The 24,899-nt window shown below is 41.7% G+C and overlaps 1 protein-coding gene and 1 non-coding gene across 10 annotated transcripts in view; one reads left to right on the top strand and one right to left on the bottom strand.

The window, feature by feature from the left end:
- The window catches only part of PDE8B (phosphodiesterase 8B), a 258,410-nt gene that overhangs the window by 117,444 nt on the left and 116,067 nt on the right, over positions 1–24,899 (bottom strand). For all 9 annotated transcript variants that reach the window (XM_068535535.1, XM_068535542.1, XM_068535537.1 and 6 more), the window contains 4 exons: positions 19,627–19,817; positions 16,293–16,352; positions 14,171–14,228; positions 3,629–3,717 (listed from right to left, as the gene is read on the bottom strand). In XM_068535535.1, coding sequence (XP_068391636.1) covers positions 3,629–3,717; positions 14,171–14,228; positions 16,293–16,352; positions 19,627–19,817 — 398 coding nt within the window. The remainder of the gene's footprint in view (positions 1–3,628; positions 3,718–14,170; positions 14,229–16,292; positions 16,353–19,626; positions 19,818–24,899) is intronic.
- On the top strand, positions 1,991–2,097 carry LOC137760399 (U6 spliceosomal RNA). The gene has a single exon (XR_011073344.1). It is a non-coding gene; the product is annotated as a U6 spliceosomal RNA (small nuclear RNA).

The following is a 24,899-nucleotide window of genomic DNA, read 5'->3' as shown; positions in this document are numbered from 1 at the left end:
GGTGCAGAGTGCATCCGACTTAAAGCAGGGTGCCTGGATTCTACTCCAGCGCTGCCACCCACATGTTGGGTAGCTGTGATTGTGCCCAGAGTCTTCCCGGCTCTCAGCGTTCCTCTGTCAGTTGTCTGGGGTGGTTGGGTTACATGACCTCCTGCGTCCCTAACAAAGGTACCCTGGAATCTACTCAAACAAAACACAAACACCCCACTGCAGACACACACACTGAGGCTGCCGGTAACAAGGGTAGGACTGGGCAGGGTGGTAGCTGCAGGGAGAAGATTCTGAGCACAAAGCCACATCCCAGCAGGGGTTCGGGTGCAGCAGGGAGGGGGCTGTGGACTTGCTACCCGCCAGCACTGCTCCTGGGCAGTGACCCAGCAGGGGCCGGTTACTTTAATCCATCACAGATCAGTTTCTACTTCCCTAACACAACGGGGCTGTCACGCGGAGCCCACGTGAGGATAAAGTGCTCTATAAACATCAGTTAATAATGAGAGATGTAGTGTTCCACGGAATACTAAGGTTTGCCCATCAGAAACTGATTCTTTCTAAAATGGAGGACTGCTACTGTCTTAAGATTTGGAGTAAAATAAACATGATGATTTGGGTGTAACCCTTAGGTAACAGATATCAGACTGCCTAATGATGAAACAATAGCTCGTACTTGATTAGTGTAAACTCATCAGCTTAAACTCTCAATAAATAGCCAAATCCTATCTGTATTTTGGTTAACATAGTTCTTTTCAAGATAAAGAAGCATAAGAACATAAGCAATAAATGGTCATCAGTTAGCCCATACTTCCCTAGACATTCCCCCTTTCATGAGTTCTGTTCAATAAAGTAATTCATCACATGCACACAGAAATGTGATTTTGTTCTGTCTTTAAAAGTTATTCCTATATAATGGAATTTTTAAATTAGGTATGTTATGTTTGATCACATGATCTTTTTTTTCTTGGTTAAGTAAATATGGTTACCATACATGAGGACTGGACAGAAGCGTCTACCTTCAACATTCAACATCATCCTTGCAGTACAGACTGTCCTTGCAGAATGCTAGTAATGTCACGTATTTAGCTGCAGCTGGGGGTGGAATTGCAGGGAAAAGTATTATATAATTAGACTATAATTATTCTGGCATTGTATAACAAAGAGCCTCATTTTCCCCGTCTGCAGCAAGTGACAAAGTTGCCTGCCAACCTCTGGGGTGCAGGTAGATGCTTTAGACATCCTTGGATGCCCTAAGGAGCTGGGGAGACCATGGAGGGTCACACTGTCCACCCCCACCCTCTGGACCCAGATATCATACACCCAGGGAGAGTCAAACCACACACACACACCCTACTCCTCCAAAAAACAGAAAAGAAGTTGGAGACAGTTGAGGTACAACCAGCCAAAAAGCATCAAAAGAAACTGACCATTTAGTCCTCCTCTGTCTTCTCCTGTGGAGAACTCTTGCCTTCCCTCCCCCTCTGCAGGGGCTGCTCTCGTGCTGGTTGCTTGGGACTGGGAAGAGAGGCTCCCAACCAGCCGAGCTGAAGCTGATGCGGAAGGTGAGGGGACTGGGGTTCTGGGCAAACCCACCTTCCTGGGACCGCTGCTGCCTGGGCGAGGTCCATTCACCAGCTTTACATTGATTTGTATTAAGAACCTGAGCCTTTTCAACGAGCCCAACGTTCCCAAATCATCACTGATGGGTGAGAAGTTATGGGACTTACAGAGTGTTGTGTACTTAGAACCTTGCCGAGTTCTAAACCTAATGAGTCCTTGAAAAGTTTTCAGTGCCCTGGCTCTAAGCAGATTTCATCAGCACGATAACTTGAAGCCCTTTCATTTAGCCCTGGTGCTGCCTGGGGATGTTTATTTCAAACGGCCAGACCTGCCTTCGCCACGCTCCCCATGGGCAAGGCACCTTCTGACCTCTTACATGTGCCATCACATTCAATACTGCCTAAGAAAACTCAGGTTGTCATTTAAAATAAAATGAGGAGTGCTTGCTTCAGCGGCACATATATTAAAATTGGAACGATACAGAGAAGATTAGCATGGCCCCTGCGCCAGGATGACATGCACATTTGTGAAGCGTTCCATATTTTTATAAAAAATGAGATACTAAAATAAATAAATAAATAAAATAAAATGAGGGAATTACCTATCAAAGCAATAAGGCGTCTGCTGTTCATTTTTGTTGTAGAAAACACACAGTTGAAGAATTAAACCAAAATGAAATCTCTCTTTTCCTAATCCTATTTATTGTGAAAACATCTAAAATAAAAGTACAAAGTCTTTTTACCCTCAATAAAAACAGAAGAGAGCCCCAGGAATAAAAACAATTAATGTACAATTAAAAATCATAAATTGCTATAGTAAAGGCAATGCGGTTTTCTTACGAAATTCTATGAAGTTCTCTGCAGCTAATAAATATATGGATACAAAGAAACCAAGGGATTTAACTGACACTCAAAAATCTTTGGTAATCTTCCTTACCAAAGAATTTCCACTGGTTTGAGATTCTTTTTTTAATACTTTCCCACCTCAGAAGGGACTGTTTATCCCCACACTTAATTTCTTAGAGCTCTCTATCCACCAAACAGTTGACTTCCTGAGCAGGGTGAACCCCAGAAAAGCCTGCATATGGGGGTACATGCCAATCCATTTTTCTTCCAAGGGACAGAGGAGGGCCAAGAAAAGTTAAGTTTAGAAAGGTTTCTGTTCTCTTTGAATGCAAACTCAGTAATCAAGGTAGGAAGTATAACCGTTTCAATGAGATGCTATCCTACTTATTTTTCACTGAGCCTGAAAGCCTTGTGACCCCTCAGTGGGCCAGAGAGAGAAGCCAGGGCCCTTCTGGCATCCCATAGCCTGGAGCCACTTGGGACTGGTCTCCCAGGGGCCGTGGGCTACGAAGAGCCTCTTCTTTCCCCTGCTCTCTCTGCTGAAGGGGGGAAGGTTGAAGAAATCAGGGTCCTAAGAGTGTGTTGGAGTAGAGCCTGAGCAAAACCAGGCATGGGCTACAACTCTGATACTCCAAGACGTCCCAGAAGCAGAGTATCCTACCACCGAGACGCTGAGAGAATCTGTTCATCTCAGAAGTAAGCACCAGAGAGAAGCTCTTAAAGCACTAGACATGCGTAAAGAGACTTAAAATCAGTTTCTTGAAGATACTTCATGCATACTGAGGCCACAAGCAGGCCTCATGAAATTGCTATCATGGATACGTAGCAATTACCATAGTTAGCATAATAAATATTCCCACGGGTTTGCGCCATCTATAACAATCCAAGTAGGAATTTATAAATGTTGCAAGTACAAAGTAGAAAGTAATCCTCAAAGGCTATTCTTAATCTTGATCTAATTGTACAGAAGTTAAACAGTACTTTTCCTAGAGTATAATTTTAAAACTGCTGTAAATAGTGGAAAATATTGTCAAAAGAAGAAACGCCTCCAATTTATTTCATTATACCAATGGGCTCCCAGTTTAGACTCTGCCATTTACCAGCTACAGTTACCTGTTCAACAGCTTCAGAAACCCTGGGATTCCGCTAAGAACCAGTGAACCTCAGCCTGAGGACAGACAAGCTTTGCTACAGAATGGTTAACCTTGTATTCATCCTATTTTGCTACATACCTTAACTTGAACTGTGAGCGAACTTCTCCATGTTCTATTTGAATCAGTTCATTATAGCAAGCAATTATGCTGCTATTCTCCATAAATCTCTGGAAAAAAAGCAAAGGTAATAAATAAGACATATACAATTACTTCTTAAATAGTCAAAGAAGCTTAACAGTTTCTCCAACCTCAGGTAACTCTGTTATATAAGACAACTATAGGTAAGATGAGATGAAATAAAACAGCTGTCAAGGTGTTTGAAATGCTTGTTTAAATGTATAAGAAACGAGAGCAGATAACATTGCATAGTTATTTATAACAAAGGTGGGAAAAACATTATGAACACTCACAGGAAAATAAACACACAAGGGATAGAACACCTCCCCCAGCCTTGCTAATTACTGAAACACCTGTGCTTCTGCTGCACTAAGGAAAGTCTTCTAAAACCTGAGCCTGGACGTGTTCATGGTGTGCCACACTCCGAGTGATGTCTTCTGGTGGGGAGAGGCAGTCTTTGCTTCCTTCCTCATCTTCTGAGTGCCTAACGCACTCCTGCTCCTTCTCATGTCTCTCTCTCTCACACATACACACACACACACACACACACTCTTCCACACATCTAGCATGGATGGCTTCTCCCTGTGGAATATTTGAGAAGCTCCTTGACTTTCCCTGTGCCTCTGGTCCCCACCAGCCCAGGAGGAAGCTGGGAAGGGCTAAGGACAGAGGGGGAACCATGAACACACACAGAGGGAAATACTTTCTAATACGAAGCGGAGTTAAACATGGTGAGGTTCTGGTTCAGCTTCTGGACGGGTGGAGATGATGTGTCAGTCTGTAACTGAGCTCTGAGTGGTGTTAGCTGATGCTTCATGAAGTACAAAAAAGGATCTGTGATAAAATAAGTCTTTGAAAAGGTTGGTATAAACAGGTTCCTTTGTTTTAAAACGAAAACCTCAGAAGTAAACTTGTGTTGACTAAGTCTCATTTATTTGCCTTAGGCTTTTATTATGCCTCTGTGTCTATGTGTGTAGGTATATATTTTATATGCATATATTTATATATATATAAAATCATTCTATATTTTCACTTTCGTATTTACGTAGTAACTTTTTTTCTTTTTCTCCTGTTTTCCTTTATTTTTTTAACATCTTTATTGGAGTATAATTGTTTTACAATGTTGTGTTACTTTCTGCTGTATAAAAATGTGAATCAGCTATATGTATACATATATCCCCATATCCCCTCCCTGTAGCGTCTCCCTCCCGCCCTCCCTATCCCACCTCTCTAGGTGGTCACAAAGCACCGAGCTGATCTCCCTGTGCTATGCAGCTGCTTCCCACTAGCTATCTAGTTTACATTTGGTAGTGTATATATGTCCATGCCACTCTCTCACTTCATCCCAGCTTACCCTTCCCCCTCCCCGTGTCCTCAAGGCCATTCTCTACATCTATGTCTTTATTCCTGTCCTGCCCCTAGGTTCGTCAGAACCTTTTTTTTTTTTTTAGATTCCATATATACGTGTTAGCATATGGCATTTGTTTTTCTCTTTCTGACTTACTTCACCCTGTATGACAGACTCTAGGTCCATCCACCTCACTACAAATGACTCAATTTCATTTCTTTTTACGGCTGAGTAATATTCCATTGTATATATGTGCCACATCTTCTTCATCCATTCATCTGTGGATGGACACTTAGGTTGATTCCATGACGTGGCTGTTGTAAATAGAGATGCAATGAACATTGTGGTACACAACTCTTTTTGAATTATGGTTTTCTCAGGGTATATGTCCAGTAGTGCGGTTGCTGGATCATATGGTAGTTCAATTTTTAGTTTTTTAAGGAACTTCCATACTGTTCTCCATAGTGGCTATATCAATTTACATTCCCACCAACAGTGCAAGAGGGTTCCCTTTTCTCCACACCCTCTCCAGCATTTATTGTTTGTAGATTTTTTGATCATGGCCATTCTGACTGGTGTGAGGTGATACCTCACTGTAGTTTTGATTTGCATTTCTCTAATAACTAGTGATGTTGAGCAGCTTTTCATGTGCTTCTTGACCATCTGCAGGTCTTCTTTGGAGAAATGTCTATTTAGGTCTTCTGCCCATTTTTGGATTGGGCTGTTTGTTTTTTTGATATTGAGCTGCATGAGCTGCTTGTATATTTTGGAGATTGATCCTTTGTCAGTTGCTTTGTTTGCAAATATTTTCTCCCATTCTGAGGGTTGTCTTTTCATCTTGTTTACGGTTTCCTTTGCTGTGCAAAAGCTTTTAAGTTTCATTAGGTCCCATTTGTTTATTTTTGTTTTTATTTCCATTTCTCTAGGAGGTGGGTTAAAAAGGATCTTGCCATGATTTATGTCATAGGGTGTTCTGCCTATGTTTTCCTCTAAGTTTTAAAATGTCTGGCCTTACATTTAGGTCTTCAACCCGTTATGAGTTTACTTTTGTGTATGGTGGTAGGGAGTGTTCTAATTTCATTCTTTTACATGTAGCTGTCCAGTTTTCCCAGCATCACTTATTGAAGAGGCTGTCTTTTCTCCATTGTATATTCTTGCCTCCTTTATCAAAGATAAGGTGACCATATGTGGGTGGGTTTATCTCTGGGCTTTCTATCCTGTTCCATTGATCTATATTTCTGTTTTTGTGCCAGTACCTAACTCTCTTGATTACTTTAGCTTTGCAGCATAGTCTGAAGTCTAGGAGCCTGATTCCTCCAGCTCCATTTTTCTTTCTCAAGATTGCTTTGGCTATTCGGGGTCTTCTGTGTTTCCATACAAATTGTGAACTTCTTTTCTTCTAGTTCTGTGAAAAATGCCATTGGTAGTTTGATAGGGATTGCATTGAATCTGTAGATTGCTTTGGGTAGTAGAGTCATTTTCACAATGTTGATTCCTCCAATCCAAGAACATGGTATATCTCTCCATCTGTTTTTATCATCTTTAATTTCTTTCATCAGTGTCTTATGGTTTTCTGCATACAGGTCTTTTGTCTCCTTAGGTAGGTTTATTCCTAGGTATTTTATTCTTTTTGTTGCAATGGTAAATGGGAGTGTTTCCTTAATTTCTCTTTCAGATTTTTCATCATTAGTGTATGGGAATGCAAGAGATCTCTGTGCATTAATTTTGTATCCTGCTACTTTACCAAATTCATTGATTAGCTCTAGTCATTTTCTGGTAGCATCTTTAGGTTTCTCCATGTATAGTATCATGTCATCTGCAAACAGTGACAGTTTTACTTCTTCTTTTTTGATTTGGATTCCTTTTCTTTTTCTTCTCTGATTGCTGTGGCTAAAACTTCCAAAACTATGTTGAATTTTGTCGACAGCTTTTTCTGCATCTATTGAAATTATCGTATGGTTTTTATCATTCAGTTTGTTAATACGGTGTATCACACTGATTCATTTGCGTATATTGAAGAATCCTTGCATTCCTGGGATAAACCCCACTTGATCATGGTGTATGATCCTTCTAATGTGCTGTTGGATTCTGTTTGCTAGTATTATGTTGAGGATTTTTGCATCAATGTTCATCAGTGATATTGGCCTGTAGTTTTCTTTTTTTGTGAACACCTTTGTCTGGTTTTGGTATCAGGGTGATGGCGGCCTCATGGAATGAGTTTGGGAGTTTTCCTCCCTCTGCTATATTTTGGAAGAGTTTGAGAAGGATAGGTGTTAGCTCTTCTCTAAATGTTTGATAGAATTCGCCTGTGAAGCCATCTGGTCCTGGCCTTTCGTTTGTTGGAAGATTTTTAATCACAGTGCTTGTGATTTTTAATTTCAGTGCTTGTGATTGGTCTGTTTATATTTTCTATTTCTTCCTGGTTCAGTCTCAGAAGGTTGTGCATTTCTAAGAATTTGTCCATTGCTTCCAGGTTGTCCATTTTATTGTCATATAGTTGCTTGTAGTAATCTCTCATGGTCCTTTGTATTTCTGCAGTGTCAGTTGTTACTTCTCCTTTTTCATTTCTAATTCTATTGATTTGAGTCTTCTCCCTTTTTTTCTTGATGAGTCTGGCTAATGGTTTATCAATTTTGTTTATCTTCTCAAAAAACCAGATTTTACTTTTATTGATCTTTGCTATTGTTTCCTTCATTTCTTTTTCATTTATTTCTGAGCTGATCTTTATGATTTCTTTCCTTCTGCTAACTTCGGGGGTTTTTTGTTCTTCTTTCTCCAATTGCTTTAGGTGTAAGGTGAGGTTCTTTATTTGAGATGTTTCTTGTTTCTTAGGGTAGGATTGTATTGCTATAAACTTCCCTCTTAGGACTGCTTTTGCTGCATCCCATAGGTGTTGGGTTGTTGTGTTTTCATTGTCATTTCTTTCTAGGTACTTTTTGATTTCCTCTTTGATTTCTTCAGTGATCTCTTGGGTATTTAGTAGTGTACTGTTTCACCTCCATGTGTTTGTATTTTTTACAGCTTTTTAATGTAATTGATACCTAGTCTCATAGCATTGTGGTCAGAAAAGATACTTGATATGATTTCAATTTTCTTAAATTTATCAAGGCTTGATTTGTGACCCAAGATATGATCTATCCTGGAGAATGTTCCATGAGCACCTGAGAAGAAGGTGTATTCTGTTGTTTTTGGATGGAATGTCCTATAAATATCAATTAATTCCATCTTGTTTAATGTGTCATTTAAAGCTTGTGTTTCCTTATTTATTTTCATTTTGGATGATCTGTCCATTGGTGAAAGTGGGGTGTTAAAGTCCCCTACTATGATTGTGTTACTGTTGATTTCCCCTTTGGCTGTTAGCATTTGCCTTATGTATTGAGGTGCTCCTATGTTGGGTGCATAAATATTTACAGTTGTTATATTTTCTTCTTGGATTGATCCCTTAATCATTATGTAGTGTCCTTCTTTGCCTCTTGTAATAGTCTTTATTTTAAAGTGTATTTTGTCTGATATGAGAATTGCTACTCCAGCTTTCTTTTGATTTCCATTTGCCTGGAATATCTTTTTCCATCCTCTCACTTTCAGTCTGTATGTGTACCTAGGTCTGAAGTGAGTCTCTTGTAGACAGCGTATATATGGGTCTTGTTTTTGTATCCATTCAGCCAGTGTGTGTCTTTTGGTTGGAGCATTTAATCTATTTACATGAAAGGTAGTTATCGATATGTATGTTCCTATTACCATTTTCTTAATTGTTTGGGGTTTGTTATAGTAGGTCTTTTCCTTCTCCTGTGTTTCCTGCCTAGAGAAGTTCCTTAACATTTGTTGTAAAGCTGGTTTGGTGGTGCTGAATTCTCTTAGCTTTTGCTTGCCTGTAAACCTTTTAATTTATCCATCAAATCTGAATGAGATCCTTGCTGGGTAGAGTAATCTTGGTTGTAGGTCTTTCCTTTCATCTCTTTAAATATGTCCTGCCACTCCCTTCTGGCTTGCAGAGTTTCTGCTGAAAGATCAGCTGTTAACCTTATGGGGATTCCCTTGTATGTTAATTGTTGCTTTTCCCATGCTGCTTTTAATATTTTTTCTTTGTATTTAATTTTTGATAGTTTGATTAATATGTGTCTTGGCGTGTTTCTCCTTGGATTTATGCTGTATGGGACTCTCTGAGCTTCCTGGACTTTATTGACTGTTTCCTTACCAATATTAGGCAAGTTTTCAACTATAATCTATTCAAATATTTTCTCAGTCCCTTTCTTTTTCTCTTCTTCTTCTGGGACCCCTATAATTCGAATGTTGGTGTGTTTAATGTTGTCCCAGAGTTCTCTGAGACTGTCCTCAATTCTTTTCATTCTTTTTTTCTTTATTCTGCTCTGCAATAGTTATTTCCACTATTTTATCTTCCAGTTCACTTATCCATTCTTCTGCGTCAGTTATTCTGCTATTGATTCCTTCTAGAGAATTTTTAATTTCATTTATTGTGTTGTTCATCATTGTGGTTTTTTTGCTCTGTAGTTCTTCTAGGTCCTTGTTAAAAGTTTCTTGTATTTTTTCCATTCTATTTTCAAGATTTTGGATTATCTTTACAATCATTACTCTGAATTGTTTCTCAGGTAGACTGCCTATTTCCTCTTCATTTGTTTGGTCTGGTGGGTTTTTACCTTGCTCCTTCATCTGCTGTGTATTTCTCTGTCTTCTCATTTGCTTAACTTACTGTGTTTGGGGTCTCCTTTTCACAGGCTGCAGGTTCGTAGTTCCCATTTTTTTTGGTGTCTGCCCCCAGTGGGTAAGGTTGGTTCAGTGGCTTGTGTAGGCTTCCTGGTGGAAGGTACTGGTACCTGTGTTCTGGTGAATGAGGCTGGATCTTGTCTTTCTGGTGGGCAGGACCGCGTCTGGTGGTGTGTTTTGGGGTGTCTGTGAACATATTATGATTTTAGGCAGCATCTCTGCTAGTGGGTGGGGTTGTGTTCCTGTCTTGCTAGTTGTTTGGCATGGGGTGTTCAGCGCTGGAGTTTGCTGGTCGTTGGGTGGAGCTGGGTCTTAGCGTTGAGGCGGAGATCTCTGGGAGAGCTCTTGTCGACTGCTATTACGTGGGGCCGGGAGGTTTCTGGTGGTCCAATGTCCTGAACTCGGCTCTCCCACCTAAGAGGCTCAGGCCTGACAGGAAGCCGGAACACCAAGACCCTTTTGGGAAGTCTGAGGTCTTCTGCCAGTGTGCAGTAGGTGTTCTGTAGGAGTTGTTCCACACGTAGATGTATTTTTGATGTATTTGTGGGGAGGAAGGTGATCTCCACGTCTTACTCCTCCGCCATCTTGAAGGTCCTACTGTAATTTTTTATAATTCTTATTTTTCTTTAGGTCTCCTAAGAACTTCCAGTGCAGTGAAGATCAGACTTCTATTTTTCTTTTTTAATTAATTTATTTATTTTATTTATTTTTATTTTTGGCTGCATTGTGTCTTTGTTGTTGTGCGCAGGCTTTCTCTAGTTGTGGCGAGCGGGGGCTACTCTTGGTTGCGGTGAGCGGGCTTCTCACTGCAGTGGCTTCTCTTGTTGCGGAGCACAGGCTCTAGGCACGCGGGCTTCAGTAGTTGTGGCTCACAGGCTCAGTAGTTGTGGCTTGCGGGCTTAGTTGCTCCGAGGCATGTGGGATCTTCCCAGACCAGGGCTTGAACCCGTGTCCCCTGCATTGGCAGGCGGATTCTTAACCACTGCGCCACCAAGGAAGCCCAAGATCAGCCTTCTGTTAGGTGATGGTTTCTAAACACTGGAGCACTTTGTTTGCACATAAGTGGCACTCAGTAAGTGTTTTGTAGACTAATGGTAGTGGGAAAATATTTTGGGAATTTTCTAGACTATCATTAACCCCGAAATCTGAAATAAATTGAGTGAAGCAAGAACAGTGGTCTTCATACTTCAACATGCTAAGAATAACCTGGGTGTTTGGTTAAAATGCAGCTTCCTGGGCCCCACTTCCAGAAACGTAGGCAGGTGTCTTTAGTACAGGATTTCTCCATGTGTTTGGGTGCGATGTTGCTGACATGCACTGTACCTTCTCAGGGGCAAGAGGAGGAGAATCAGAGTCTTCACTGATTTTCCACACTTACTCGACCACAGAAGCCTTTTGTCATGGACACCTATTAAAAGCTTTGGGACGCTAGCGTTCCATGGAACACTTTGGGAAACATGACTTTGGTGGACCTGGCATGAAGTTGGGAGTTAAACACCAAGTATTTGCATCTTGACTTACTATGAGTATGAGCTCTGCAAGGTAGTCATTTTGAGCCTGTTTCCTCCTCTGCAAAAATGGAGAAAATACCAAACCTCTCATCTGTAGATGAGGATCAAGTCAGTCACCTAGAATGGAGCCCGACAAATAATAAACCTTGGTTCTCCACTTCTTCCTCCACACAACGTCTCTCCAGGGAGGAGCTGTGTCTGATTGCTGTATCCCCGACACGCCTAGCACACCACCTTGCACAGAGTAAGTGCTCCATAAAGACTTGCTGAATGAACTTGTAAACATCATTCCAAATAGAAAAGGGGTACACAAAGGCTTATACAAAAACAAGCTGCAATCTCCCTTTGCTAAGATACTCTTTCTAAAAACTCAGAGTGGGCTGAGCAGCATGCAGTCGGCCACTCACGCACAGCTATAGCGGCTTCAAGAGGAGCTGCTCTGGGATATTTGATGGTACAATGTGTTCCTGGATCCCCACTCAGGGATCCATCGACTGAGGCACTGGCCAATTAGCTAGTAACACAGAGCCGAGTTTCAGCAGATGATTTAATACAATCACAACAACTCAGAGATGGGAAACAACTTCACAGAAGGCAAGAAGAATAGCTGGCATATTTGGAAGGGTGTTTGGGTAGAAAGTTGCCAGAGACAAGATTTTGCCCAAAAAAGGGAGACCAGCCACCTGGAGAGCAGCCTCAGCCGATTTTGTGCCATTGTAACTCAGGAGGGAAAGCCTGTTAGGTGTGGCGTGCGTCTCTTGGAAAGAGCCCCAACTCCTTGGGGGCACCCTGACCTGGCTGGCAAATGGCCTTGATCAGACCCAGCACTAAAGACTACCAGGTGGCCCCTGACAGGTACTGTTTTTCATGCTTCCACAAAGGGCTTTACTCACCATGGCTGCCTGCAAAAAGCAGCATCATATCAAGACAGAGAAACGAAACCTTCCAGAGCAGCACAGACAGGTTACAAAAAAGAATAAAAAGGAACAATGGTACTTTGCCTCCTAAATTTACTTAATAGCGTTTGCACCCAAACAGGGCAGATGTCTCTCCTAAGCTTTTCTGCGAGTAGATGTGCAGTCTTAGCCCCCCAGACAAGACGCTACCACTCCTAATGACACCAATCTCCACACTAGTTGGTCAGAGGCAGGATCAGTGAGCTAAAAGCTGAATTCCAAAAGGGCACTCAACAGCACCTATGGCGACGGGGGCTCATGGCCGTAACCCACGGCGTGTCGTGCCTGCCCCAGCCCCCCCACAGGTCACGCGGAGAACCTCCGTGCTCACATTCTGAGAGGCCCTGCCTCAGATGTGAAGGACAGCCTTGGGCTGAGGTGCATGGGTGGTCAACGTTACACGGAAGATTTATGAAAACTGAGTAATTTTAAGTCATTTCTCAGAAAATGAGTTAGTAAAGACGTCCCAGCCACACGACCTCTTGGATGATTTTCCTTTTGCAACTCTCCATTCCAAAACTCAGAAGCATCGTCTCATTAAGATGTGGCAGCATGCCAGAACGGCATCTAGAACCGAGTGCCAGCCTCTGAGAGATGCGATGACGGACAGGAGGGAAGAGTTAAGGGAGTGAGTGATACTGCTGACCGGAAACATTCATTTCTATCACACTTGTGAACCGCAGCACTGCTGCTTCTCCACGGAAGCACACCAAAGCACAAAACAACTGCATCCCGTGGGTAATTTCTGCTTCTCTGTGACTGACAATAAACAAGGGATTTTTTTGAACCCAGAGTAGCCAACCACCATTGCTTAAAGCACCCAAAGGAATTTTCATAATTCACAAGGCACTATTTTTGAAGGAAAAGGATGCATCACTCCATCTATTTGAGATTCAGATTACTCCTATCAAAAGACCTTGAGACACCAGGTAAACCTAGTTATTTAGGTTGTTGGTAAGTCTCCTTAATCAATCTTAATCTTCTTGTTGAGTATCAGTGTCATTCGTGTAGTTGTCAAAGAACTTTTCTTTGCTGATGTTTTTGGTTTAAACCAGGAGTTCACAAGATGCCACAAGTCACTTGCTTGAGTTTAAATTACCCGCAAAAGTTGCCCAAGTCAACTGTGACCTCTACCTTATTTTTTCCAAAGGGTAATCTTTTATTTTTTTTAATAGAAGAAATATATGCTTGTTATTTAAAAAATTCAAGCATATAAAGTGAGGTCCTCCACAATTTCTCTGTAAGGGTTTGTAATATTTTAATATTATGAAATACATTTCCTTTAAACAGTCATGTTTTGATTATCTTTCTCCACCCCTTTTCTTCTCTCTTTCAAATCCATCATGTTGCTTTCTGTTTGCATGCACACGGCCTCACCTCCAACCAAACCTTCAGACTGCCCTTACCCTGAGATACTGGGTAAGCCTAGTTATTTAGTTTGTTAAGTTTCCTGGGAGTAATCAGTCTTCATCCTCAAGTTGAATATCAGTGTTATTCACGTAGTTGTCACTCAGAATTTTTCTTTGCTGACATTTATGGCTTCAACGAGGAGTTCCCAAGATGCTGTTGCTGTCATGGGCCTGTCCCCAGGGTGTAAGCTGCGGCTGGGTCCGTGACGAACACAGAGCCCTGGGTGCCGATCTGGTGGACTAACTATACATAATCACACACATACACGCTAACTGACTGGACTGATTTAAGTGAGATTACTTTGGGACTAGAGAATTTCGACCTGATATAAGAAGACAGGTTTTTACACCATTACATATCTGTAGCTAAGATATATGAAGTTATGAGAGAAAAAGGAAAAAAGGCTGACCAGCAGGTGTTCGTCACCATCCCATGAGAACAACTGCTTCCTTTCCCTCACAGTTCTGGGGCTGACTGCCTATAACAGTATGCTTAGCTGTTTGGCTAAGGTCAGGTGTCTGTATCTGAGGGAGGTACTAGTTCATCTTTTACATACCCGGTTGAAGCCTGCGTGCAGAAGAGGAAGGACTGAGGCCTCTTCATAGTCGCCGGATCTGTAGCAAAGCAGAAAATGTGGTCACTCAGCAGATACAAACCGGGATTCCTCACACTGAAACTCGGAGAGAGCAAGGCAAGCAGGGAGACGGCTCTGAGAGTGGCTTCCTGCCCAGCACATGCCCGCAGGGTGCACCTGCCTTGTAAGAACCCAGACTCCCACGTCCGCCTTCAGGTGCAGAAAGAACACAAACAGTAGAAGGAACTCCAGCGGTGTGCGTGAAAGGTGCACACGACAGTTCCTCTCCAACTCTGGGTTCCTTGGGAGTTGGAGCAAATATACTGGAGCAGTCCCATAAAGGGACAAGGTAGATGCAACGCTCATCCCAGAGACCACTGTCCTCTTTGAGATCCCCAAACTTTCTGGAAGCACAACTCCCACCCCAAGACTTAGGTGGGTCCAACTCTCAGGAAGACAACTGGCATTAGAGGCTGCAGCACCCCAGAGCCAATGGGAAAGAAGTGTCCTCAGGAAAGCCAAGTTAGAAGGGAAGAAGACAGAAATTGATTACTGGCACTCATCTCATGGGAGGTTTCCTACACTGAGCCTGCAGTTGGGTCTCAGAACTTCAGTTCGAATACAAGGAGGGGGTAGGGGTCAGCTGGTCATGAAGTCATGCTGTGGCTCTGCTGCCACCTTTAAGAGAAACGGTGTCCCCAAGACAGCGAGCAAGTAGCATGGCGTACATACCTTAGAAAACAGGGAAGAAAAATGGGACAATGGCGACTGGGTGGAGAAGCAGAAAGAGAACAGGAAGAGAAAACCCAGTGCCTATTTGTGGCATTACCTGTGGCATTTTCCCAACAGGGAAAAGCTCTCCTCCCTACCGCCTTCCCTCCTTAGGAACTCAAGGTTCTACCCTCTCTGAAAAATAGATCAGGAGGGGCACAAAAAGGGCTCCAAAGGTATTAATAATGTTCTATTTCATAAGCTGGGTGGCACAAGCAGCATTAATTTTATTATTAACTTCCTCTATAAATGAAATACTTAAAAAATAGGGGAAAAAAAGTGAAAAATAACAACAAGACACAGCAAGCCATTACTTGTCAAGGACAAGTACACATGAATAAGAAAAATATGAATGTTTTGTCTTGGGCCCATGGAATCAGCCAGGCTTGGGGAAATGCTGTGTGGCTTGGTACCCTTCTGGTACCCACGTCAAGACTCTAAGACCCTGTTAAGAGCTCACATCCCCAGAAGATAAAATATAAGCAAGAGGGCTGAAGAAGGCTAGTCTCACACCTCGGTTCCCCTCGCTCTTTCTCGCTGAGATCCCATCCCCCACCAAGATAGCAAGGTGGTAAGAAACCAGTGGGACAGTTTCTTCACTTTCCTGGGCCAAGAGCCTGTGGTAGGTGTCAAAGTGAAGAGACACAGCTCCTATCAAGAGACTCAAGGAGTAGCAGGTGAGAAGAAGTCTTTGGTTAGGGCAAGACTTGGAAGCCAGGATTTCCCACTGTTCCAATATGGCTTTGGAATGGATATTACAAATCTCCCCTGGGCGGTGCCTGTCTGAAGGAGGCTGAAACTCTGAGTTGCTGGCCTGTCAGCTCCTTCAGGGCAGAATCTGTGCCAATCACCACAGTGGGGCCATCCTGCTGTCCTGCTTCTAGCCACATAACAGTCCCAACATAAACTGCACAATCCTTTTCTTGCGGTGGCTTTAGCGCCTGCTCTCATGCTATAATTTGTTTCTTCTTAAGTGAAAAAAATAAGCATTCTCCTATCTCTTTTCTTCAAAGAAAAAAGATAAGCTGGAACAATGTTCTCTCCAGACCTCCTCCTCCCCAGATTCTCTACTCATTTCCAACATATAATGAGTAATCATTTTTTTCTTGAAGTGTGTGAGTATGTGCTGACAGAAATTAGATAGGATAAAGAGAAAAATCTAAATATTTCTAGAAACTTGCAAAACAAAGAAAATCCCAAGTAAGATCTAAGGTTGCTGCTGTGAGGCCAAAGACCTCCCCCTTGCTTTGCCAGCTCAAAGGCTGAATTACAACAGACCAATGTTTCAGGAGGAAGAGTAGTACTCCCAGCTGGGAATGGGAGGTGAGCTTACGCTTGTGAAACCACCGCAAGAATCACCGTGTGTTCCGAGGGATTTGTGGCCCGGATCGACCTGCAAGGAGAAAGCTCCAAGTCAAACCAGGTGATTAGGCCTTGTTCCGTTATCAGAATACAAGACTTCTTCAGTGAAAATGGCACAAAATCAAATGTCCCTCTAAAGAAAAAGTCTGAAAACACATGGAAAACAACAAAAAAAGATGCCCTTGTGGATTAGGACAATCTCTTTCTTTTACTGAAAAAAAAAAAAAAAAAAAAATTTTTTTAACTCCCAGGCAATTCTCCAGTATGTCAGACCTGCCAATTTTCCACTTCAAAAACTGGCAAATTCCACTTAACTTCCATGTTTTCTGATTGAAATTCCACTCTGCAAGAAAATTGGCAGTCCTACAATTCTCCAGTTATCAATTTGTACTTGGGGAGCTAACTGGGATGGATCTGTTTTTCTTTTAAAATAGTAGATAGTTCAGAAAGTTGACCTTAGAAGAAGGATTGCTGGCAGATGGATGTACACGTGCAGGTTAAGGTCTTTTAAAAATTTCACAAAGAGCCATCTCAATTTTTCAGTTGTACTGTTACTTGTGCTCAAATACTTTAAACAACTGAGTCATCAACTAGGGCTGAGAAATGGTCAATACAGTAACTGTCACTATAATGATATTTGTTGTACCATGACTGCCTGTCTATAATTTGTTTATTCCCTAGGAATTTAACAGGGTTAAAATATGTAAGGATATAGAATTTGGAGGTCCATGAGTCTTCCCAGAAAATGTGCTAAGCTGCAGCTCAGATTCTGGATTATTCTGGTCAGGGGTCATGAGTTGGATGAACTCTTAATAAAGGGCCACATGCTTGAGTCTTAGTACAAATAACCATGCTTGTTTCCATCCATCTCCTTGGTCTGACCTCTCTTTATTTCGAGATCCTTCAGAAGGGAACCAACACCTCTAAGAACAGAAGGCTGAGGAATTTGTGAAACAACCTGTATCTGTTTCTTTCTAGCTGCTGGGATTTCTGCCCCTCTCCATTTTAAGGTGTAGGCATTACTGCTCCCCCAGGGACAGCCAGCTCATACTGCTTCATCCTCTTTGACTAAATTTCCTCACCTTTCTCTAAAAATGTACCTTCCCCATGTCCTATTCCTTGAGACCTCACTCTATGTGAGTAGAAGACTCAAGAAAAGACCAGCTGCTGTCTTCCTGGGAAATGAAGGTTCCCCTTGTGGATAAATGGTATTTGAACGAGCTCCTTTGGAGAGACGCCTGAACTCACTATGGGCAGCAGGGGTAATGCCAGCTCAGACTACTTCCCAGTCAGCCACCCTGCCCCCTACCACGTCCTGGTAACATGAAGCTACACTTATCTCCTACTTAGGAGCCTACTGAAATCTCAGCAGAAATACCAGGTGCACCTAATGAAAAAAAATGTACAGCGTTTCCGAGGTGCGCTCTCATCTCTAGGGAGATGCTAAACACCTCTCACCTTCCTTCAGCCTCTTCCACCCCCAGGAGGTGTCATGGGTCCACTGCTGGGCTGCATTCTAAGGGGTGGGGCTTAGGCAAGAGAAAACACGTTATGAACATAACTGGGATGGAGCTCACGCTTGCTTAGCTTCTTTTGAGATTGGCTTCTGTGTTTTCGGTCCCTTCCTGCTGCTGACCTCTTCTCTCTCATTCCTCCAAAGGAACTGGTGTGGCCAGAGAGACCTGGACCTCTTCCTGGTTGGGAGGACTAAGGGGGAGCTGGGCATAGGTGAGGCCAGGGTCCAAGGAAGCATGCTAAGCTAAGGTCCAGTCCAGCTCAAAAACCAGAGACCTTGGGCCATAGATGACAATGAAGAAGGCACATCTGCTGGGAAGGCGTCCCCACTCATCTTAGGGAAGATGTGCTGGCAGTCTAGCATTTAGGAATCTCACCATCCTCAGCGTGACTGGTAACAGTCAGTAAACGCACCAGCAGATACATAACCTGGCTTCTGACCTGCACTGATGTCCCACTGTTTTTCTGTGCAGCTAAGACAAAAGTTCACTCATCAGGAAACAAAACTACATTTCTTTATATTCAAGGAAGATTATGAAGCTTACCTGCTAACTGGGGCCTTTGCCTGAATTAAAAGAATTCTTCCTATTCACGTCTTCATTTTACATCTGAAGCCTGTCTTAAATCATTAGATATATGCACAAAGGATTGTGCTATTTCTACTACAAAATCATGTAAGAAGAGTAAGTGGAGACCAAGAAAAAGCAGACCTGCTTAATTATAAGAGACCCAATTCTAGCCTGAAAATCATTTTACACACACACATGCACACATACACACACACATATATATATACATATACATGTATATATTTCTTAACACTAAAAATACCCAAATATTTTGTGACACATTTTAGTATTATATACTTAAATAAGCAAATGTTTCTATGCAGGAAGATAGGATTATTTGGGACCAGTAAGACATTTTAAAATAGGTTCCTTAAGAAAGTTTCTTCTTTGGGAAACTGAAAATGGTCCAAGAATAGCAAGGTGATGCCGTGACAAGAAACTTCTCTTAACGCACTAATTTCTTGTCAGGGTACCAAAGGGTCTAAGGAACCATTTCCCTACCTTTCATTTCACTTGCTAATATTCAAGACAATTCCAGCTCCATATGTAGTTGGAGTCTGTCCTGGTCTAGCATTTAATTAGTGACCTCTTCCCCGTCCAGCTTCAAAGCATTCCACTTGTGCTAAATGGATCCGTTCATCCAGAGCTAACTCTGATGACTGCATTTGCTTATGAACAGGCAAGCATTTCCTCCCCAGAGCGCAAGCATTTCTGTAAACAAGCAGGGGGTTTGGATCCCTGGAAGATTTTCTGCTGCTGCAAAGTAGCTGCCTTCCCTCCACGACTGCTGTAGAATCCACCCATCTGTGTCAGGCAGAGAAAAATGGTCTATTTCACACATTTCTGATGTTCATTTTGGGAGAGAATAATTAAGATTAAAATATCTGGTTTAAATCCAAACCCTATCTCTGTAATAAGAACTGTGTGAATTTCAATTTTTCTTTTTGGTGAAACATGAGCAATACTCAAGGGGAAAAAACACCCTGAAGTTTTCAGTGGAGCCTAGCTCACACCTCTAAATCCTTCGGAACTCAAATGTGGAGAAATAGAAAAGGCCATAGGAGGAGCTATAGCCTTCACCACAGAAATCTGTATATACTACTTAGAAACAGCAACACATATTTTAGAAATATTTGGGCTAGAACTAAAGACATCTGTAAATGAATTTCATTTTAAGCTGTTAAGTGGACATTTACTAACATATTAACATATCTAAGGTACCTGCACACTGCTTCTGCATCAAAGTTTCGAGTTTGTCTGTGGTCGATCACAATAATCTCATGATGTTTATCTAGAAAGCATTCCAGGGCTGACTCCGGAGTCCGAGCAATATTACATCTGTAACCGGCTCTGTCACAGGCCCACCAGAATCCATCACTCTGACTGTCTTCCTTTGCAAAGATCAGCAAAACCTGAAACACAAAGAAAAGAGAATCTTGACAGTAATCATCATCCTTAGAGAGTATTAAAAGCGGGCCTACAAGATACTGGTTTAAAATGCAGCCTCTGGAGAGAAGCTACCTGGGTTCAAATCCCAGCCGGTCCACTGATTCTAGTGTGTCTTTGAACAAGGTAGTTCATCTCTTCAGCCTACAGCTTCTCCAACGTCAGATGTGCTAAGAACAGTGCCATGTAAGCTAGCTACGAGGCCTGAGTGAGCACAGAATACATGGTCCATCACTCTGCTGGTGGTTGTTACCCGTTTGTAATTTCCTAACTGGCTTCGTTTTTAAATAGACTGAGCACTGAAATGAAAACAGGCTAATCAACACAAGTTAGACTATGATTCACATATACACATATTTGGGGCCAGGGCAGCTGGTGTTCGTCTCAAGGTACCTGGCCACCTCTCTAAACTTAGCACTTAAATCCTTATCCAGACACAGAAGGGATGGGAACTCAAAACAATCTCAAAAACTAATTCCAACACCTAGCGCTTGCCAAATCTAGAAAGAACAATCATGAAATGTGAAGCTATTGGAGCTAAGGTGAGGAAACGTGCCTCTTTTTTCTTCATTGAAAAGTGAAGCCTCACTCCCTGAAAAGAAGGTAGCCGTACTTCCCACCATGTTGCCCTCTTCATTCCCTGGACTCTGGGACCCAGATTCCCTGGTGGCCAGAAGGCCAGAGATGGCGATACCACCACCTGAACTTGTTCATTTATTTGTTTATGGTCTATCTTCCCCACCAGAATTGAGCTCCAGGACAGCAAGGACCTGCCTGTCTTGTTCCTGCTGTGACCCCCTGCCGGTCAGCACTTACTATTTGAGTGAAAGGATAACTACGTGCAGGGTTTCTGCAAAATGTAAGAGGGTTTTTACTGTCAATTGGAATAAAACTACGTCACAGCAATAGGTCTAATAAGAAATACATATAATAATCTCAAGATATTGATAAAGCACTTAATATTCTTCACCATCCACTTCTGGTTTAAACAATTAGGAACAGAAGGGAAGTTTCTGGTCCTTTAAGCCCACAGCCAATACCATTCTTCATGATGAAATTCTGAATGTTTTTCATTTAAAGTCAGAAACAAGACAAATTGTCCAATAATTACTACTACATTTTTAAAATGCTTCATTAATTGACAATATATAGAAAAATAGAAACAACAGTGAAATTACCCTCATGTACCCATCACCCGGCTTCAGCAATAACCAACTCCTGGCCAATCTGGCTTCAATTCTATCCCTAGCCACTTTCCAACTCTTGTATCAGCTTGCAGCAAATCCCACATATTTCATCCATATGCATCTATTAAAGATAAAGACTCTTTTCTAAAAAAAAGAAAATCACAACACCATTTCATACCTAAACCTCTCCAATAATTCCTTACTGTTAAACATCTGAATGTATTATACATGTCATTTGTTCTACACTGTTTGAATCATCTTCTGTTTTCTCAAATGCCATGTTTCCAGAAGATAAATAATATTTTTCAGTATGATTTTGACATTTACTTCTTAGCACATGGCTTGAAATCACATGCCAGTAACACATGAGGCAGCCACACTTATTAACGGCTCACTCTGGGCAAGGGTCTGTCACTCCTCAGGTCAGTCTATCCCCCAAAACCTCAGCTACAGAGCTACTTCTAGGAAGAAACGGGAGGTGGCTCTTCCAAGAGAAGTGAGGGGCTCAGCCTTGTGGATCTTGATAGTGAAAAGAAAGGCTTCAAACAGAACTGTTAACAATGGAGCTACAATGAAAAAAATCAGGTAGAATAAACTGGCTTGTACAAAAAGTCACTAGCCCTTTACTTGATGTAGCTGTGGTATTAGCATGAGGAGCTCAGTAAGCAAAGCCTAGAAGTCAGAAAAGGTGACAGAACTTCTTATCTCATCTGTCTGGCTGATTGCTAAGCAAGAATCTCAACACTTTATATTTCCTTTATACCATTTATGCCTCAATATTTGACGAATGCAATAAGAACCTAACTGTATTCCCATATTGGACACTGCTACAGTTATTAATCTCATATGTCTTAGATGTCCTTAAAAGACGGGAGTGTTCCACTTTTGGAAAAATAATGTCATTATTCAAGTATTTCCTGAGCACCTGCTATGTGCCAGCACCTACTATGTGCCTACTATGTGCACCTACTATGTACCTACTATGTTTTTAATTGCTTGGAGTATGCTGATGAACAAAATAAAGACCTCTTGCATTGTAGGGGTAAAGAAACAAACAACAGGCATGATAAATAAGCAAATGATATGGAATGTTAAAAGTGGTAAGTGCTAGGTAAAGACAGTAGGGTCAAGTAAGAGGGATCCATAGTGGGTGCTGGGACCAGTATTAAGTAAGGTGGTTAGGGTAAGCCTCACCGAGAAAGTGACATGTAAGCAAATGCCTGAAGGAAATGAAAAAGTCAAGTTGATAACTGAAGAAGAAGCATTCCACAAAGAGGGAACAGATCCACTGGTTCCTATAGTGGGACTCATGCCTGATGTGTTCAAGGAACTCAAGGAAGCCAGTGTGACAGAGAGGAGGGTGAGCTGGTGGGAGAGGAAGTGGAGGTCACAGCAGAGGGCTCGATCTTGGTAATGCCTGGTTTAGGAACTTACACCAGATTTCACTTGGAAACTTAAAAACCAATTCAAAGTGGGGAGTTGTATTAATTATGCCTCGTTAATTTTGATATTTCTGATGCTTTGATGTCTGGAGCCTTGCTGACCCTGGAGAGATGCCCCAGAGGGATAGCCAATTCTCCAACCCCTAGAGAAAGCAAACGACTTGCCTAGGAACGCACTTTTCATATGCAAACCAATCCAGTCCGTACTCCTACCACCTCTATCACTGCTAACCCTCTGGACCACTATCTACCTGCCCTAATCACTCCAGCGCCAGGCACCAGACAACTAGGGACAGCCCTTCTGCCCAATACTCCTCTGGAATGATTCAAACTAGCTAAACCTGTCTACCCTGCTTTCCTTGCCTCACCGCTTCCCACAGAAACCACAATCAAGGCTCTGGCCCACATTTTCCCCTTTAGGCTCCCTGCCTCCAATCAACCTTAGTGCTTCCCTCTGTGGTCCTGCACGGCCCACCCCTCCTCTCGGAAACTGTAACAAACTACCTTTCAATGACAGTCTCTCCTAATCTGTTGTCCTCCCCCTACCTGGATAAAAATTAAAATCTACATATTGAAACAAGAGTATTTATATTACAAGAGTACTCGCTAGAAAATCTCTCTAGGTAGTATTCAAAATTTTTTCCATTCATAAAAAAACAATTCAGGAATACTACTTTTCAATAATCCAACTCCTAAGCAAAGTGAAAATCTATGGGAATTAAAAAACTATATATATATATATATATATATATATATATATACATATTTTAGAGTAAACTACTATAGTAATCACTTTTTTTAAGGTCTGCCTATCTCTGGAAAATTCTATCTTCTCTAGGAAAGCAGCACACCCAAGTAACCAAAGCTGTACTCTCTGTCCCCATCTCCTAGGCCACAGCTGGACTAATAATGTTGTTTCCGGGAATTTGAAATGTGAACAGAGAGACACAGAGGCTGGGAATTAGGACCCATGGCTCATTAATGGTAGAGATATTGAAGGAAGACCCTTAAATCCCTTCTGTCAAAATACTCAGAGATGTCTCACTGTCACCCTTTCTAAGCCATGGCTTTTCAACTCCTCCTTGGATTCTGAAAAAAAAAACCGCACTATTTCTTACTCATTTACTATTTTGTGTAAGACAGCTGTTACTTAAAACCAAAGAACACAACCCCTCAAAAACCTTTTGGGATATAGTCCCTCTTCAGATTTATCATTCCATGTATCAATATTTAGTTTCTTTATCAAACATGTCAGTTTGTAAATGTTCATTGACCATTCACTGAGGCAAATCCCATAAAATGATTTTGTAAAATATATTTTAAAAAATAATTAATAAAAGCATATAGCTGAACTTAATTTATAAAGAGTAAAAGTAAACTGACCCTTCCTTGCTCTAAATAGTATGTGGAACGTTCCTTCAAAGAATACTTTTGATGACCTATCATGCAAGATGTTAAGAACTGAGAGTAAGAAGCTGACAGAGACAACCATAGTCCAGTCTCTACCCCTAGGACGCAAGCAGGGGAGAGGTTCAGGTAAGCAGATAAGTACAAGAGATGCACTAATAAGCAGTGACCAAAGACAGAGCAAGGACATGGCATCCAGGGAAAGAATCTAGGCACAGGAGAACGGGAAGAAGGAAGTAGTTTTGTTATATCAACCTCACGGCACTGTTGTAAACACAGCGAAAGAGAAGAAGATTAAAAGCAGATCTGGGGTGAAGCCCGGGGCAATGAGGAAACATCTTCTTCTGGAGCAGATCTTGGCCAGCTTGGGTTTTGTCCAGGATCAGGACACAAACACAGGCAGTGCTCACTGTGCATGGCAGTGCCAGACCGTATAAATGACCACGCAAAGCAATCTTAATGAAGGATGGTAAAAACGATGGTTCCATGACATTTGGAAATTTTGTCAAAACATAAAACTCTTCTATTGTTGGTTATAAATGTATAGCGAAATGAAAAATGTAAAATTAATATTTATTCAGTGCACTTACTTTAAAACATTAGAAACTGTGAATTAAAAAAAAATTTTAAGCTTATTGAGTAGTTTGAACAGTGCTTGCCTTCTTCCAGTTGTATAAATTATGATACAGAATGAGCCTCGTTTCTACGCCTTGGTGAATTATAAACTCTTAAGTTTGGATCAGCTTCCAACATTTTATCCTCTGTACTTTCAATGTCATGAAATGTCCCCAGAGTTCCTTTAATTACTGTGCAGCTTTTTGTTGGCATCACTTCGTCTTTTTCATCACAACCACTTTCTTCATTTAGCTCAATAAACTTGCATTGACTAACTTCCTCTGGCTACCCTCTAGAACCTCTCACAGGCTGCAGTGTCAACACTGCCAATCAGCTTTCTTCTCTAACTCCATTTACATTGCTGTTTCACTTCCAGCATTATCGCTTTCCATTCCTT

The sequence above is a fragment of the Eschrichtius robustus genome, chromosome 2, assembly GCF_028021215.1.
Source record: "Eschrichtius robustus isolate mEscRob2 chromosome 2, mEscRob2.pri, whole genome shotgun sequence".
In the NCBI taxonomy this organism is placed as follows: domain Eukaryota; kingdom Metazoa; phylum Chordata; class Mammalia; order Artiodactyla; family Eschrichtiidae; genus Eschrichtius; species Eschrichtius robustus.
This window is presented reverse-complemented; position numbering and strand designations above follow the sequence as displayed.